This window comes from Mobula birostris, chromosome 5, assembly GCF_030028105.1.
Source record: "Mobula birostris isolate sMobBir1 chromosome 5, sMobBir1.hap1, whole genome shotgun sequence".
Lineage (NCBI taxonomy): Eukaryota > Metazoa > Chordata > Chondrichthyes > Myliobatiformes > Myliobatidae > Mobula > Mobula birostris.
The window spans coordinates 15,825,390-15,844,113 of record NC_092374.1 but is presented as its reverse complement, the minus strand read 5'-3'; the positions used below and the strand labels follow the sequence as shown (position 1 = coordinate 15,844,113).

General features: G+C 41.8%; 1 protein-coding gene across 1 annotated transcript in view; it reads right to left on the bottom strand.

Annotated features, from left to right (window-relative positions):
- The window catches only part of galntl6 (polypeptide N-acetylgalactosaminyltransferase like 6), a 756,494-nt gene that overhangs the window by 670,852 nt on the left and 66,918 nt on the right, over positions 1-18,724 (bottom strand). The window contains exon 4 of the mRNA XM_072257441.1: positions 6,845-6,983. Within this exon, the coding sequence (XP_072113542.1) occupies positions 6,845-6,983 (139 nt within the window). The remainder of the gene's footprint in view (positions 1-6,844; positions 6,984-18,724) is intronic.

Sequence of the window (18,724 nt, the reverse complement as noted above, 5' to 3'; positions counted from 1 at the left end):
AGGGCCTGTAATGTGCTGTACTATTCTATGTTCTATATAAAGCACTGAAATAGGCCCTTCGGCCCTTTGAGTCCATGTTAACCATTGAACCATTTACAAGAATCCTAAATTGGTCTCACCTTAATTGCCTATATTTTATCGCTTATCAAATGGTGACACAACAGCGTAATGGCTGGCACATTGGTTTGTGGTACCATCTGTAAGATTGTGGTTCAATTCCTGCCGCTGTCTTGTACGTTCTCCCCTTGACCAGGTGGGGTTCCCCCAGGTGCTCTGGTTTCCTCCTGCAGTCCAATGACATAGGGTTAGGGTTAGTTAGTTGGGGGCATGCTATGTTGGCACCAGAGGTGTGGCGACACTTGTGGGCTGCCCCCCCCCAACACATTTTGGACTGTGTTGGCCGTTGATGTAAAACAACACAATGCACTGTACGTTTCGATGTTTTAATGTCCATGTGACAAATAAAGTTAATTTTTAAACTTTACGCATTGTGTGTAAACTCACCTACTAACCCACACGATATAGTAAGAAACCAGAGCTCAGAGGGAGGCCCACACATTTACATGGAATACATGGCATGGCAAACTTGGGACCCCGGCATTATGAGGCCGCAGCTCTACCGGCTGTGCTACTGTGCTTTACATTCCCCAGTCCTCAGTTCAGGGCCAGTTAGAGCTGGGCAGCAAATTGGGGCATTGCTATCATCTTGTGAGAAAAAGAATAATTTAAAAACTAATATTCTTTACCAAAGTAAATTTAACAGCCTTCAGCAAACGTCTTCAGAAATCTTATCTTGCAGAAAATTTGTCTGGATTAAACATCCCACCACTCTGTGAACTTGAAAAGCAATTGCATCTGTCCAAGAGGAGGAATAAGAGATAGTGCAAGGCCCTTTGGGTCTGACGAGGGAACTAGTGTTAGATAAGGTACTCAGCAAAAGCACAGTCAACAGATTCCAAAGCAGTTGTTTGGTGATATTATGAAAGAGCCGCCCAAATCATAAATTAGAATTTTCACAGTAAAATGTTGCACCATTAAGAGAAAACAGACACTCTTATCTTCTGAAATGTCTGATTTTCTTTGCTGTTGCAAGGAACTCTGTTAAGTGGAGCCTCCATTGAGACCTCCCCTGTACCTCTATTGCTGGGAATACAATACCCACTTGTCAAAAGGCAAGTGACAAGTGCAGCTTTAGAAAATACCAATGCGATGAGTCTGAGCAATAATTTACATAGTAATTGTCTCCAAGTGTCAGTGAATTCAATTTACAGCCTTGCTACCAGTCAGACACCATTCCAGTTCCAATGTAGCCTTGTCATTTTGACTCGATAAAGCAGTGATAACCAGTAATTTTTTTTTTGCTGTGGCTTTTGACAGCTTTGTAAAATTAGCTAGAGAGAGAGGGAAGGAAAAAGAAAGATGAGACTTCTTCTGCACTTCACAGCTGGGAGGTGATCAATTATTAGCCTGAATGCTGATTTCACGCAGGAAACCACAATGCAACCTGGAAATTATCATTTTATTATCGCTGGCTTCTGTGCTGAGGAATGAAATGAGGACTACTGCGTAGCCACCTGTGTACGGTAAACCATGACACAGAATGAGAAACAAGGCTTCTCCCTGACAAGCAAACTACGCCCGTTATGTTGCAATTGGAGAATTGCTTCCGATTCTTTAATTAATTAAATTTTTAAAAATTTATGCATACAGCGTGGAACAGCCTCTTCCAGCCCAAAAAGCCGTGCCACCAAACAACCCTCCTATTTAACCTTAGCCTAATCACAGGACAATTTACATTGACCTATTCACCTACTCACCTGTGCAGCTTTGGGATATGGGTGGAAACCCAGGTGGTCATGGGGAGAATATACAAGCTCCTTACAGATGATATCGAAATTGAACTCTGCACCATAACAGTATTGCACTAATTGGTACACTATAGTGGCAGCCCAATTTAAAACAATACTGCAATCACTCGAGTCCAGTATGATATGCTTCTATGGCAGGGGTCCTCAACTTTTTTATGCCATGGACCAATACCATTGAGCAGAGGATCTGTGGGCCCCAGGTTGGGGTTATTTGAAAATGCCTGAGCGTGACTTTGTTTAACATGGAGAGGGTGATGCATGGGCAGGTAGTCTTTGACAGGTCAGGGTCAAGGTCCAGTGGCATGGAATGTAAGACAGCTGAAGCTCCCTCGCCACCTTAATTGCCACAGTGATGTGTCATCATCATCTGCCAACTCCACCACTGAGGTCTTGGTTGGATCGCTCTTTTTCTGGAGCCTTGACCTTACCGCCTTGGGCGATCCTACCAAGAGCTAAGTCCCGGATGACTAAACGCCAGGCGGAATCGCTCTCGCGATCTCAGGAACTCACAAGCCCCTCCACTTCAACAAGGTGACAATCCTTGGAGGGGCTCGGAAAACGTAGTTGTAGACAGCTCTCACAAGCTGCTGACATGGCCACATTTATTGCTGCTTCCAAGGTTTCAAAGGGCAGTTGACAATAAACTGGACTGGTCTAAGAACACTGAGGCTGTCTACAAGAAGGGTCAGAGCCACCTCTATTTCCTGAGGAGACTGAGGTCCTTTAACATCTGCCGGACTATGCTGAGGATGTTCTACGAGTCTGTGGTGGCCAGTGCGATCCTGCTTGCTGTTGTGTGCTGGGGCAGCAGACACCAACAGTATCAACAAACTCATTCGTAAGGTCAGCGATGTTGTGGGGATGGAACTGGACTCTCTGACGGTGGTGTCTGAAAAGAGGATGCTGTCTAAGTTGCATGCCATCTTGGTCAATGTCTCCCATCCACTACATAATGTACTGGTCGGGCACAGGAGTACATTCAGCCAGAGACTCATTCCTCCGAGATGCAGCACAGAGTGTCATATGAAGCCATTCCTGCCTGTGGCCATCAAACTTTACAACTCCTCCCTTGGAGGGTCAGACACCCTGAGCCGATAGGCTGGTCCTGGACTTATTTCATAATTTACTGGCATAATTTACATATTACTATTTAGCTATTTATTACTATTTTTCTATTACTATTCTATTATTATTTATTATTTCCATGACTATTACTATTTACTAATAGTAGTATTACTATTACTATTTCTCTTACGATTTATTATTTATGGTGCAACTGTAACAAAAACCAGTTTCCCCCAGGATCAATAAAGTATGACTATGACTAGTTAGAAGTCTGAAACTTTGACGGGTCTGGTGTCACATATAGGATGAACTAGATTTGCCATCCCTGAAGAATATTAGTAAACCACTTGGATTTTTAACAACTGCCTGGAAATATAACATTTTATAATTACTTATTTTGAGATACAGCACTGTAACAGGCACCTCAGGCTCAACGAGCTTGTGCCGCCCAATTAACCCATGTGACTAATTAACCTGCTAATTGGCATGTCTTAGGAATGTGGGAGGAAACCAGAGCACCCAGAAGAAACCCATGTGGTCAGAGGGAGAAGGTACAAACCCCTTATAGGCAGTGCTGAGAATTGAACCTGGGTCTCTAGCATTGTAAAACGTTACGCTAACTACTACTCTACCATTGTTGCTAATGACACTAGTTTTCTAATTTAGATTGGTCACTCACTTGAATTTAAAATGCCCCACTGGGATTGAATGATTAAAGGATTAAAGATGAGCTTTTTTGTCACATGTACATCGAAACAGAATGAAATATATTGTTTTATGTCAACAACCAACACAGTGTGAGATGTAGTGGGGGCAACCCACAAAGTTCACCATGCTTCTGGTGCCGACATGTATGCCCACAACTTCCTTCCCCTAACCGGTCTATCTTGGTTAATGCAGGAAAAAACCAGTGCACCTGGAGAAATAGGGAAGTTGTCCTGTTAGACCACAAGACATAGGATGAGAACTTGCCCATTCAAGTCCATTGAGTCTGCTCTGCCAATCCATTAGAGCTGATTTATGTGCTCAGCTCAACCACTATTTCTGGTAGCTCATTCCAAAAATGCACTACCATTTGTGTGAAAAAGGTGCCCTTGAAGTTCCCTTTAAACCTCTTGATGCTGATTGTAAACCTATGCCTTCTGGAAAAGGACGGAGAACCACGAGCTGGCTGGTGGAAAAGACCAGTGACAGGGCATAGGGTCATGAACGACTCCATATCAAAGCGGCAAGGGGGAAGATTGAAGTATCGAGGTGAATGCTGCTCACTCCCACTGCAGACCACTGGGTCAGCAGTTCTTGGACCTGGTCAGTGTTTGCTGCCAATGGACCAGACATGAGTTCTGATTCATTGTTTTAGTTAGTAGGGGTTCTATTTTTCAAAAAAAGTTTTAACATTTTTTTCTTATTATCGATATATTGTTTAGCTTTGTTAATCAGTTATTTGATAATTTAATTCTTATTGTACATATTGACATGTTGACTTGATTAGTTTAATGGATTTTTTTGTTGATTTTCAATAATAATTAATAAAAAGATTTAAAAATGAAATAAGAACTGTTCAATGCTCTGAGACTGATGTGATTGGATTGTACTTTATATCGGTTTCCTTTATTTTTTCAGTGTATTCTTTCGTGTGGCTGATTGGTGGGTGGGTGACCTGTTAGTTGTGTGTGTGTGTGTGTGTGTGTGTGTGTGTGTGTGTGTTGTGGGGTCAGTGGTTCTGATGCTACTGTAGCTGTTCACTTTGTGAGTGAGGGGGGTCGGATTTTGTTATTGTCACTTCTTTTTTTCTGTGTGGGAAGGGTTGTGGATTTGCTGCTATTGCCACTGTTTTTTCCTGCGGGGGAGAGGTGGGGGAATTGGGAGTTTGAGAGTTTTGTTTCTTTTTTTATGCTGTGGGGGGGGAAGTAGTTGATATATGGTCTTTCTGTATTTCATGGCTATCGGGAGAAGACAAATATCAGAGTTGTATTGTACATGCATGCATTGACAATAAAATGAGCCTTTGTTTATAGCACCTCCTCTATGGGAAAAAAAGAATATGTGCTTTTACCCAGTCTATGCCCCTTATGATTTTATTTACCTACAGCAGGTCACACTTCCATTCCCTACATTCCAGGGAACAAAGTCCTCGTCTACACAATCTCTCCTTGTAATTCCTCAAGTCATCAAATCATCATCAAATATCAAGCTCCTGAACCAGTATGGGTAACTTCATGCACCTCAACACTGAACTGATCCCACAACCTGTAGACACACTATCAAGGTCTCTACAACTCACGTTCTCAGTATTATTTATCTATTATTATTTTTCTATCTGCATAGTTTGTCTTCATTTTAATGTTGGTTGTTTGTTAGTCTTTGTGAGTAGTTTACCATTGGTTCTAATGTATTTCTTTGTTCTACTGCAAGAAAATGAATTTTAGGGTAGTATATGGTGACATATACTGTACGTATTTTGATAATAAATTTCCTTTGAATTTTGATCTTTGAAGTCCTTATCTGCTCTTTTTCTGGTTTAATAACATCGGGAAGCTGCAACTTCACCTCACAGACAGTGATGATATGAAAGAGAAACAGAAATAGGCAGCAAATCTCATCCTCACCTTTGGCAGTTTTTGCCTTGTATTCTCGGGCTGAAGCTAATTATTTCCATTATGATAAGACCCTATTTTTAGGCAAAATCATTGGGCAATGACTTCATGTATGACTGATAATAACGAAAGTTACTTCTTAAATCAAATTTCTTTCCAGCCAGTTGTATTAATGTTCTAAACCCAGGAGGGGAAGCAAAACCAAAAATAACTGAGATTTCAGAGTTGACAGGAGCTCCCAAGTAAAAAGTGTGCTACTTAATCTAAGTTTAATTAAAACTGATGGGATATTTTTTGTAGATTGACAGGTCTTAGTGATACTAAAATTACACCAATAAAGTTTTGAGTAGATCTTTGCTTGAAATTCCTCTCCCCTGCCCCAGTTTGTAATAGAGCTCAATAGTATGAAAACAAACTCTTTGGTCCAATCTATTCATGCCAAACATGTCGCCTACCCTAGCTAATCCCATTTGCTTGTGTTTCACCCATATCCCTCTCAACCTTTCCTGTTCCTGCATCTGCCCAAATGTCTTTTAAGTTTTGTAATTGTCAAAGGCAGCTCCCGTGATCTGACCTCCAGTGCAGTCTGTATGGAGTTTGTATGTTCACCATGTGCTCACATGTGATTTCCGCCAGACGAAAACTCAACTGTTTATTCTCCATTGATGCTGCATGACCTGCTGATCTCCTCCAGCGTTTTGCATGCTGCTGTAGATTTCCAGCTTCTTCAGGATCTCTTGTGTTTAGGGGTTTCATCGTGTTTACGCACATAACACTAAACTCGACCTGACATGACAGGAAACAGTTCAGCAAGCTTCTCAGTTCAGGGACAACAAGAAATCGATTGTAACTTCAGGCCAGGCTGCTTCTGCACACAGGCTAAGAATGGATTAAAGGGAAAATATCTCCATGTGGAGAGAAGACAACTTTTCCTTCAACGCAGGCTTTTGATTGATCTTTGGGTTCCCCTGGAAGTAAAAGGCTAATGGAAAGAAATACTAACATGCCTTCCGGTACAAATGTGTCATAATAAATTTCTTGATAACCATGTCACAATCAATTCTTTAAACATAAGATTTCCTGCGGATGCCGGAAATCCACACAAAATGCTGATGAAGGGCCTTGGTTTGAAACGTTGACTCTTTATTCATTTGCATAGATGCTGTCTGACCCACTGAGTTCCTCCAGCTGTGTGTGTGCAAGCGTGTGCATGTGCGTGGATCATTTCTTTACCCTTTCGTGTTCTGAACAATGAGTGGGAAAACTAGTCCAAAAGGAAGTAATTGGAACGGATGCCTTCCCATTTTTACTCACTTTGGATGGCGGATGTCAGGCAGAGAACGGTCCAAGGCGATGCTGTCGCTGACATAGATGTTGAAGCCATTCTCCCTGTACACTGAATCAGACTGATCTTCCTCTGCCAGTGGGAACGGCTTCCCGTGTTCACCCTTTCCTGCAACAAAGACAGAGATCACTAGACCACACTCGACAGATAGCTCCAGGGAAGGCTTGCTCCTCAGGTCCCATCACCAGCCATAGCAAGAGCAAGGAAAATTATCGAGGGCTGGGCAACTCCTTGGGGGAAATTAAAGAGTGTGCAGCAAGCCAATGGAGGCAGGGGGAATTTAATTGGTGTTGGACAGCCCATGAGGGGGAATTAAACAATGTTGGACAAACTGCAGGAAAATTAATGGATGCAGGTCAAACTATTTGTGGGGAATTAATACAACACAAGAGGAGATTACTGGGAAAAGGAAAAGGAAATGGGTAAAATAATGGGAGTAGGAAAACCCACTGAGGAAAATTAAAAGATAAAGGGTAAAGCATTGGGGGGATATTAATAGATAGAAGAAAACACAATGGGGGATATTAACAAGAGTAGGAAAGGGTTAGGGTTAGCAAGCATAAGGAAAGCCAATGGGTGAAATTGATATAGGATAAGTCACTGGTGGAAAAAAAAGGATGTAGAACAAACCAATAGAGCCTATTTATTTTTCCAGTCTAGGTTCTCTGAATGTGCTGATATCGCAAAGGGAGCCCTCATAGCAGAGTCATCCCTTGTACAACTACAGCACAACTAACACGGTAGAAAAGCACAATCTATTATGCGGGATTGTTGTCAAGCATCAAGGATCAACTTTATTCGACATCTACATCTGCAGTACATACGTATATTGGGAATTTGCTGTGGTGTGTGTAAACAGCATCATAAAGGGCGTTTACAATGCAGAACAGTGACAGGGGTAATAGACAGAGAGGGTGGGGATGTAAATTAGAATGGTTGATCAGATTAACTGCCTGGGGGAAGAATACATGGAGCTGTAAGGAGGGATCACCAGGAGACTGGTGACAGAATCTCCACTGAGTACTTCATAGAGGAAGGTTCCGGTTTAGGGAGAGAACCCACAGCTAAGGATCTTGAGAGCTGAAAACTTGGCCGCAAATGAGGCAGCAATTCCACACACACAAAATGCTGGAGGAACTCAGTTCAGGCAGCATCTATGGAGGGAGCGAGAATGAGGGGAGATTTGATAGAGGTATACAAAATATATACAGGGCATAGATAGGGCAAGTGCAAATAGGCTTTTTTCACTGAGGTTGGATGAGACTAGAACTGGAGGTCGTAGATTAAGATTGCAAACTTGGGCAAACTAGCACTTCACTCCTTGGTATGCTGGATAGCCTGGTGTGATCCTGTAGAACAGGGGTTCTTAACCTGGGGTTCACAGACACTCGGCAATCCATGGATAGATTCCAGGGGATCACTGAACTTGGACTGGAAAAAATTACATCTTTAATCTCACTGCCCTCCAACAGAAATTTAGCATTTCCTTCAATGATGGATGTAGGCAACAAAGCACTGCAGTATTTATTGGCAGTACTTGCTAAGACATAATCTTCTTCTTCATGGTAAGCAACAATATCCTTCACACTGAAAAATGAAATTTAATTTTAACTTGCCTATAGTTTAAATATATAGTCTTGTTATGTAATGCACATATTACTATATCACAAAGTTGTATTTTTATATTTTGATAACTATTTCAATATAATTAGCTTTAGTAATCCTAAACATTTTATTTTATAGATTTAAATACATTATTCTGAGGAGGGGTCCATAGGCTTCACTGGACTGCTAAAGGGATCCATGGCATAAAATTGGTTAACAACACCTGGTGTAGAGGTTTATAAAGTCATGAGGGGCATAGGTAGGGTAAATACATACAGTCTTTTCCGCAGGAAAATAATCAAAACATTGTGTTGGCGTGTGGCCAAGTGGTTAAGGCATCGGTCTAGTGATCTGAAGGTCGCAAGTTCGAGCCTCAGCTGAGGCAGCATGTTGTGTCCTTGAGCAAGGCACTTAACCACACATTGCTCTGCGATGACACCAGTGTCAAGCTTTATCGGCCCTAATGCCCTTCCCTTGGACAACATCAGTGGCGTGAAGAGGGGAGACTTGCAGCATGGGCAACTGCTGGTCTTCCATACAATCTTGCCCAGGCCTGAGCCCTGGAAACCTTCCAAGGCACAAATCCATGATCTCACGAGACTAACGGATGCCTATCGTCAAAACAAGAGGGCATAGGTTTAGTGTGAGAGGGGGAAAAGTTAACTGGGACCGACAGGCAAATTGTTCTCTCAGAGGATGATGAGTATATGGAACAGTCAGTTAGTGGAAGTAATGGAGATAGGTACAATAACAACTTATAAAAGACATTTGGGCAAATACAGGGATAGTAAAGGTATTGAGGGATAAGGGAGTTTGGTAGGGTTGTCATGGGGAAAAGTTGGGGCGTGGGGCCTGTTTTGGTGCTGCATTACTTTATGAAGGGAATGAACTGACAGATGGGAGGGTGAAATCTAATGAGAAGTTCTCACCAAATACAATAGAATTTATGAAAAACTAGACATGAACAGACAAAGACTGACAAACAGCCAACATGCAAAAGACAGATGGTGCAAATAAAAGATAATACTAAAATGAACTTAGTTCAGAAAGACAAAGAGAAATTAGCTTTAGTTGTCACATGTACATCAAAACATACAGTGAAATGCGCTGCTTGCATCAAACCAGGGAGGATTGTACTGGAGCAGCCTGCAATTGTCGCCACACTTCCCGCGCAAATATAGCATGTCCACAACTCACTAACCTTAGCCCGTACGGCTTGGAACGTGAGTGGAAACCAGAGTGCCTGGAGGGAGCCTAGGTGGTCATGGGAAGAACGTACAAACTGCTTACAGAGTGCAGCGGGAATTGAATCCTGATCGATGATCACTGGCACTGTAAAGATGTTATGCTAACCACTATGCTACTGTGCTGTCCCAAGTTTAGGATCAGTCCAGAGAGATGCTTGAGGGTTGGTTCAGACTCACTGGGGGAAAGAGCTGGAATAATTTTATAATAATATGTATCTTTATAACAAGCAATAGTTCTACGGATATCTTTATTGAAATACAGTATCTGTAGTATCCAAGACATCTTCAAGGAGTGGCACCTCAAAAGGGTAGCACCCATCATTAAGGACACCCACCAGCCAGGACAGGGCCTTTTCTCACTGTTACCATCAGGAAAAAGGTACAGAAGCCTGAAGAAACACACTCAGTGACTGAGAAACAGCTTCTTTCACTCTGTCATCCGATTTCTGAATGGACAATGAACCCATTAACATTACCTCACAATTTTTAAAAAATTTATGTTTTTACACTACTTATTTAATTTTGTAGCGGTGTGCTACACACAGCGCTAGAATAACGACATGTAGTTGGTGAGTTGGAGTTGCGATAAAAGAGATTTATTCAAACTTCGCGGCCTGCTTTAAAGCCTCCCCATTCCCGCCCTCCCTGGGTGGGACTGCTGTGGAGAATGCATAATTGCAGACCCTTTCCGCGTGCGGGATTTTCTCCCTGCTGGTGAAGATGGCCTGGCGCCCTTTTTGGGGCCGGCCTCTCTGCCGGCGCGCACCGTTTTGTGTGTGCTAGAAAGTGGGTCGCCACAATTTAACTATTTGATATACATGTATATACTTACTTATATATATACATGTATATAACTATAAATATTCATAGTTATTTTCCCTGTATTATCATGTACTGCGTTGTACTGCTGCCGCAAAGTTCACAAATTTCATGACATATGCTGGCGATATTAAACCCGATTCTGATTTAGCTTTGCCTTAAAAAAAAATCCGAATTTCTTCTAATTACCTGTAAATAAATTCCCCAGGTATCATGACATTAATACTTATGTCTCTAGATCAATGGTTCAGAACACTGGTCCAATAATTAGTCTAGTACCTTAACCAATACATTATTCACCCCTTTCCATTCCATAATTAATTGAATTCTCTTTTAAAAGTGAATCATCTCCACTACATTGTCAGACACTACATCCAGATGGTAATAACTCACAAGGCAAAATATTCTCCTCTGTCTTTGTCTGTGCTTCTGTTGCCAAGTACCTGATTCCACTGGCCAATTTTTATTTTGATCTTCTGACAGTCTGTTAAACAACTCGCCTCACTTGCACATGGGCGGTAATTGGAAAGTTGCCATAATTTATAAAAGATGCTGGTCAGTGTATCTAGGTATCAAACAGCTTTCCAATCCACATCACAGTTCGACTAAAATCCCACAGTCAAGCCTTATCATTGACACTGGTTAACATTTGCTGCTCTTCCAGTGAGACTAAATGAAAATTTAACAAAGCATATGCCTCCTCCAGTATCTGGTGAGGTTCCAATGGATGGTAACATCCAAAACTGTACCAATAAATTTCAATTGCAAACCATGAACATGTTTCATTGAATAATTGCAGACTCTGCAGACGCTCTCAGCATCTAAAATCGGAAACAAAACCCTTCCAGATACTAATCAACTACAAGCCAGCAGTTACTGGAAATCTGAAATGAAAGCAGACTGAGCTGGAAATAATTAGCAGGACAGGCAGCATCTATGAAGAGAATTGCAGTTAACTCTTCAGATTAATGAACCTTCATCATAATTATTGACCTGAAATATTCCCCTCAGTGATTAACAAGGAACCAGACTAATTCACACATCCTATGCTGCACAATTATACCGGTATCTGTTTGATGAACAATGGTGTGCTGGACCTTCATAGTTCTGTAAGACTGAATTCAACAATTCCAGCTAGCACCAACAGTTCAGAAAATTTTACGGCAGGCAGGGAAGGTGGCCTCTGATGATTTCTTCCTAATCTAATCTCATTGACTTTTGACAGAAGTACCATCGAGAGCAATCTAACATGCTGTATCACTGTGTGGTGCAGAAAACCTGCACTGCAGCATACAGGAGAGCTCTACAGCAGGTAGTTATTACCTCCCAAATGCACCAATGGCACCAGTCTACCTGCCATCAAGGACATATACTTTATACTTTATTGTCACCAAACAATTGGTACTAGAACATACAATCATCACAGCAATATTTGATTCTGCGCTTCACACTCCCTGGATTAAAAATATTAAATATTTAAAATAGTTAAAATTAGTAAATATTAAAAAATTAAATTATGAATCATAAATAGAAAATAGAAAAATGGGAAGTAAGGTAGTACAAAAAAAATGAGAGGCAGGTCTGGATATTTGGAGGGTATGGCCTAGATCCGGATCAGGATCCGTTCAGCAGTCTTATCACAGTTGGAAAGAAGCTGTTCCCAAATGTGGCCGTACGAGTCTTCAAGCTCCTGAGCCTTCTCCCGGAGGGAAGAGGGACGAAAAGTGTGTTGGCTGGGTGGGTCGTGTCCTTGATTACCCTGGCAGCACTGCTCCGACAGCGTGCGATGTAAAGTGAGTCCACGGATGGAAGATTGGTTCGTGTGATGTGCTGCGCCGTGTTCATGATCTTCTGCAGCTTCTTTCGGTCTTGGACAGGACAGGACAAATTCCATATACAAAAAGGTGCCAATAAGAGGCCAGTAATATCATGAAGGATCCCACCTACCCTGATCATGGACTGCTAGCCCCACACTCATCAGGGAGAAGACTATCCAGCATCCCTGCCAGGAACATCAAGCTCAAAAAGCAGTTACTTCCCCCAAGCTGTCAGGTTGTACAACACCTCCACCCATGAATCCACTCCACCAGCTGTCACCCAACACCACTACATATACATCACCTCGTGTCACCTTATGTACATACAATCAATGTATAGAACCATTACTTGTACATTGTGTTTCATAGGATTGCATTTATGTTTTATTTATTGAGATATTTTGTTTTTTTTAAATGGTGTTCTTTTTTGCTGATTGTGTTTCTTATATCCAGAGTGACAGTCATTTTGTTCTACTTTACACTCGTGTACAGATAAATGACAATAAACAAACCTGAACCTTGAATCTGTATCTTCTCTAGCTTCAAATATTGCTCAACTGTCCTGAAAAGATATTACGTTCTTCCCATAAAGCATTCAAGGCTCCCAAGGTGGTGAACCTGTGAAACTCATTCCCACAGCCAAGTCACTGGGCATATTTACAGCAGAGGTTGATAGGTTCATGATCAGTCAGGGTATCAAAGTTTACAGGGAAAAGGCAGGAGAATGGGATTGATAGGGAAAATAAATCAGCCATGATTGAATAGTGGAGCAGACTCAATGGGCTGAATGGCCTAATTCTGCTCCTAGGTCTCTAGGTTATGGGGAGAAGGCAAAAGAATGGTTTTTCTGGGGGATAATAACTGAGCCATGATGGACTGGCAGAGCAGATTTGATGGGCCAATTCTGCCCCTGTCTTATGGTTGTATAGACTCTTCTCAGTGGCAACTTCAAATTGATAACAACTTCACAATGAAGACTATACATAATTGAATCAACATTAGTGAGAAACCATTTTTGTATTCTCTCAGTCCAATTTCTTTCCAGTTAAAGTAAGTCATGAAATATCTTCTCTCTTCTCCTTGCTGCCTTCAGGAAGAAGGTACAGAAGTCTCAGGACTCACACCACCAGGTGCAGAAACAATTACCCCTCAACCATCAGCCTCCTGAAGCAGAGGGGATAACTTCACTTGCTCCATTACTGAACTGTTCCCACAACCTGTGGACTCATTTTCAAGGATTCTTCATCACGTGTTCCCTATGTTTGGTTGGCATCCGTCCGTCTCAAAGGACAATGGGTGATGATGATCATCATCATCACAAGCCTGGGCGGAAGGTACGGAGATCCTGAGATGCTCAGTCCTCATGATCCCCCTCTCAGCCTCACCAGTATAGTCCGTAGGAAAGTTTATGTAGCAATACGTTTGGTACCAGTTTGGCTGCAGGAGGTGCTGGAAGGATGTTCAATGACATCCATCCATCTTAGGGGCTCCAGTCTGGATTTGCTGTCAGGGTTTACTCCCGTAGCCTTTGTCTCTCCCGAGGCTGCCCACAAGGCGGTGGGGCTATTTACCCATAGCTGGGGATCTGGTTCACGAGCACCAGGGTGTGTCCGCACACCGGTGGGCCTGTGTGCTATCTGTGTAGAGGCCAGCCTCCCTCCCCGTCCTCTTTAGTTCAGCCTGAGTCCAGAAGGAGTTCAGTTTCCGTGTGTTGCCAGCTCGGAGGCACGACATGAGGCTTGCTGTTGTACTGGCAGGGAGAGACTTACACACTCAGTTCTCCTTTTCACAAGCTGCCAGCCAGCGGTGGAAGCTGAAAGTGAGAACGACAAGCACTACCCACTACACTACCACACGAGACGCATCACAACAACTATTTTGATACCTCGACATATATTGCTTATTTATTATTATTTATTTTATTTTCATACTTTTACTTTGTGCAGAGTTTGTTATTCTTTGCATAACAGTCGTCTGTCTGTCAGGTGCAGTTGTTCATTTACTCCATTGTGTTTCTTGTATTTACTAAGAATGCCCACAAGAAAATGAATCTCAAGGTAGTATATGGTGACATACATGCACTTTGATAATAAATTTACTTTGAACTTTCTTATTCTACACTGGAAATGGCTGTGGTAGCATATCCTTCTTTGGGCATTATGGTGAATCAATGATATACGCACTCTGATTTCAATATCATTTCCATAATGGTGATTTAATGTATTTCGATGTACTGCTACCACAAAGCAGCAAACTTCAAGACATTTGCCAGTGAAATTAACTGTGATTCTGAAAACTACATATAAAATTTGAACTATGACCTTGATTCAAACTATTCGATCATCACTATTACAGCCAGCAATGGGGCTGGCTCCTCAGAAAACATGCATTTAAGGTAGCTGTCAGAGAAAAAAAGACCCTGGGGGTATGGGGAGGAGATTTTTATTTTAACGTTGGCAAGATTTTATGATCTAGAATTTATGCATGAAAAGGTAATGGAAGAATAATAAATAGTGATGTTCAAAAGGGAATTGGACACTGCAAGGTCTCGCTCTCTGCACCTGGAGGAAGGTACCTGTGTTTGACTGGTCTCTCTCTCTCCGTCTCACTCACTGCTGCCAGAGCAAAGTGTCTGCATTTGACTGGTCTCTCTCTCGTTCGGTGCTCCTGGAGGAAGGTGCCTGTGTTTGACCGGGCCCTCTCTCCCCATCGCTCGACGTTGCGCGAGGATGGGGCTGGAGTCTTGGGTCTTGGGCAAAGTTTAATTTATGTGGTTTGTGGATTGGACTCATTTTTAGAAGATTCTGCAGTTCATGTTCTATGTGTTCCTGGTTTCCAGTTACTCCATTTTTATTTCTTTTTTGTGTGATTTTGAGTGGGGTGGACTGGCACTGCAGTCAATGAACAACACAGTGCTAGAATGAACTTCCCAAACTGTTTCAATGACTTTGTGGTTTGATGTTTTATATTCTGTGTTTTTCACTCCTTTTTGCCATGTGTACGATTTGTTCTTTCTTTTCTTCCTTTTGGGTGTTTGATGTTTTCTTCAAATAAGTGCTTCTTTGACTCACGGCTGTCTGTGGGAAGACAAATGTCAGGCTTGTATACTGCATACGCACTTTGATAATAAACGTATTTTGAATCTTTAAGCACTTGAAAAGAGGAAGCTTACGGAGCCACGGTAAGAGCAGAAGTGAATAGACCTAATTTGATTGTACTTTCAAGTGCCAGCAAGGATCCAATAAATCATCCAGTTTCCTATGTGTTATAATTCAATGTTTTTTTAAAAAAAATTGTATAGGATACACAGGAGTCACAACACAGAAATAGATGACTCAGACTAGCCAATTCACACTGCCTGAGGAAAACAGTCAATGTCATTCAAGTCCCTTCCCACCCCAGTCATTCTCTCTTCTCCTCCCTTCATCATTTAGAAGAAACAAAGACTTGACAACGCGCACTATAAGTTTCAAAGACAACTTTGACCCCACTCTTATTAGATTGCTGAACACATCTTGGTACACAGCTTTCTCTGTCTTGATATTTCAGGTGCTCATAAATACTTCATAGATGTTGTGCGAGTACTTGCTTCAACCACTCATGAAGGCTAGCATGTTTTAGATTCCAACGACTCTTTAGGTGAAAAACTCTTTCTCGGATCCCCTTCAAAACTCTTCCCTCTTACATTAATAAACAATAGAAAATCTACAGATGCTGGAAATCCAAGCAACACACACAAACTGCTGGAGGAACTCAGCAGGACAGACAGCATCAATGGAAAAGAATACAGTCGACGTTTCGGGCTGAAAAGGGTCTTCATGAAGGGTCTCGGCCTGAAATGTTGACTGTACTCTTCCCATAGATGCTTCCTGACCTACTGAATTCCTCCAGCATTTTGTATGTGTTCCCTCTTACATTAAACCTCTTATGTGTCTCTTGAATGGTTCCCTAGTATGATAAAATGAACTCTTGACACACAACGTACCTCTTTATGATCTGGGGCCTTGCATTTTTAACCTGCTCCGCATTTTCTCTGTAACTGTTACACTTTGCTCTTCATTGTAATTGTTTAACCATGTTCTACCTTAATGCTTATATAAAAGATTGATCGGCATGAACAGACAAGGTTTTCACTGTATCTCCACGCATGTGGCAAAAATAAAGCTGTAGTGGTTACTTGACAGTACACCAAAACTGCTCAGAGACTAAGTATGGGTGGGGTTGACACTGTTTGACACGGTATCCAAGATAACAAACTTGTAAAACCAAAGAAAGTACATTCAATCTTTTATTATGAAACCAGTAAAATAAAACAATCTTGAAATGATAAAAATTAATGAAACAAAAACTTGCAAAATAATGAAATAAACAGTCTTAGTGTATTTAAACTTACTTAAGCCAAGTATTCTTAAACATATTTGAGTATTTAAGTAGTCAACAAAAAGTATCGTCCCCTGGACCACTCCCCGGCTGCACCCAAGCTAAAATGAACTAAAGACAAATCATGAATATGTACCTAAACACTGTTTCTACCACGCCACAACCCACTTTACAAATTATGCATAATAAACACACAACACAAAATACAATACAAAAGAAATAGATAGATGGCTCCCACAAAACCAATTCCAACTTCTTAACCTACATTATCAAATTTTTGACACCTATTAGTGATGGTTGAGGGGTAGTAAATTTTCTTAAACCTGGTGGTGCGAGTCCTGAGACTCTTGTACCTTCTACCTGATGGCAGCAGTGAGAAAGGAACATGGCCTGGCTGGTGAGGGTCTTTGATGATGGATGCTGCTTTTCTATGGCAGTGTTTCATTTAGATGTGCTTAATAGTTCGAATGATCCAGCTTCCACCAGTCACTGGGAAAAACAATTCCAAAGACTCACCATCTCCAATGAGAAGAAATCTCTCTGTTGCACAGTTTTAAATAACTGGCTGCTTATCCTGTAGTTACATTGCTTTGTTTGAGCCCCTCCCAAGAATAAACTCAGCCCAACATCTACTCTGTCTAGCCTCCTTACAATCTTATACATTTGTATAAGGACCCCGCCTCATTCCATAAGACATAAGAGCAGAATTAGGCCATCTGGCCCATCGAGTCTGCTCCGCCACTCATTCATGGCTGATCCTTTTTTCTATCTCCTCCTCAATCCCAGTTCCCAGCCTTCTCCCCGTAACCTTTGATGCCATGTCCATTCAACAGCCTATCAATCTCTGCCTTAAACACACCCAATGACCTAACCTCCACAGATGCATGTGGCAACAAATTCCACAAGTTCACCACCATTAGGCTAAAGAAATTTCTCTGCATATCTGTTTTGAAAGGGTGCCCTTCTATACCAAGGCTGTGCCCTCATGTCCCTAAACTCTCTCACCATGGGAAACATCCTTTCCACATCTACTCTGTCTAGGCCTTTCAACATTTGGAAGGCTTCAATATCCCCCCTCATCCTTCTAAATTCCGGCGAGTGCAGACCCAGAGCCATCAAACGTTCCTCATATGATAACCCTTTCCTTCCTGGAATCATCATTGTGAACCTCTTCAGGACCCTCTCCAATGCCAGCACATCTTTTCTAAGATGAGGGGCCCAAAACTGTTCACAATACTCAAGGTGAGGCCTCACCAGTACCTTATAAAGCCTCAGCATCGCATCTTTGCTCTTGTATTCTAGGCCTCCTAAGATGAATGCTAACATGGCATTTGCCTTCCTCGCCACCAACTCGACCTGCAAGTTAACCTTTAGTGGGTTCTGCACAAGGACTCCCAAGTCCCTCTGCCTCTCAGATTCCAGGATTTTCTCCACGTTTAGAAAATAGTCCGCACATTTATTTCTACTACCAAAGTGCATGAACATTCATTTTCCAACATTGTACTTCATTTGCCACTTTCTTGCCCATTCTCCTAATCTGTTTAAGTCCTTCTGCATCCTACCTGTTTCCTCAACACTACCTGTCCCTCCAGTAATCTTTGTATCATCTGCAAACTTGGCAACAAAGCCATCCAGTCCATCATCTAAATCATTTACATACAGCATAAAAAGAAGTGGTCCCAACACTGACCCCTGCGGAACACCACTAGTCTCTGGCAGCCAACCAGAAAAGGATCCTTTTATTCCCACTCTCTGCCCCCTACCAATCAGCCAATACTCTAACCATGTTAGTAACTTATTATGAGGACACGCAGTCCCCTTTTATTGCCATTTAGTAATGCATGCATTAAGAAATGATAAAAATGTTTTTCCAGAATATCACAAAAACATGACAAACCAACTTAAAAACTAACAAAAACCACATAATTATAACATATAGTTTCAACAGTGCAAAACAATACCATAATTTGATAAGAACAGA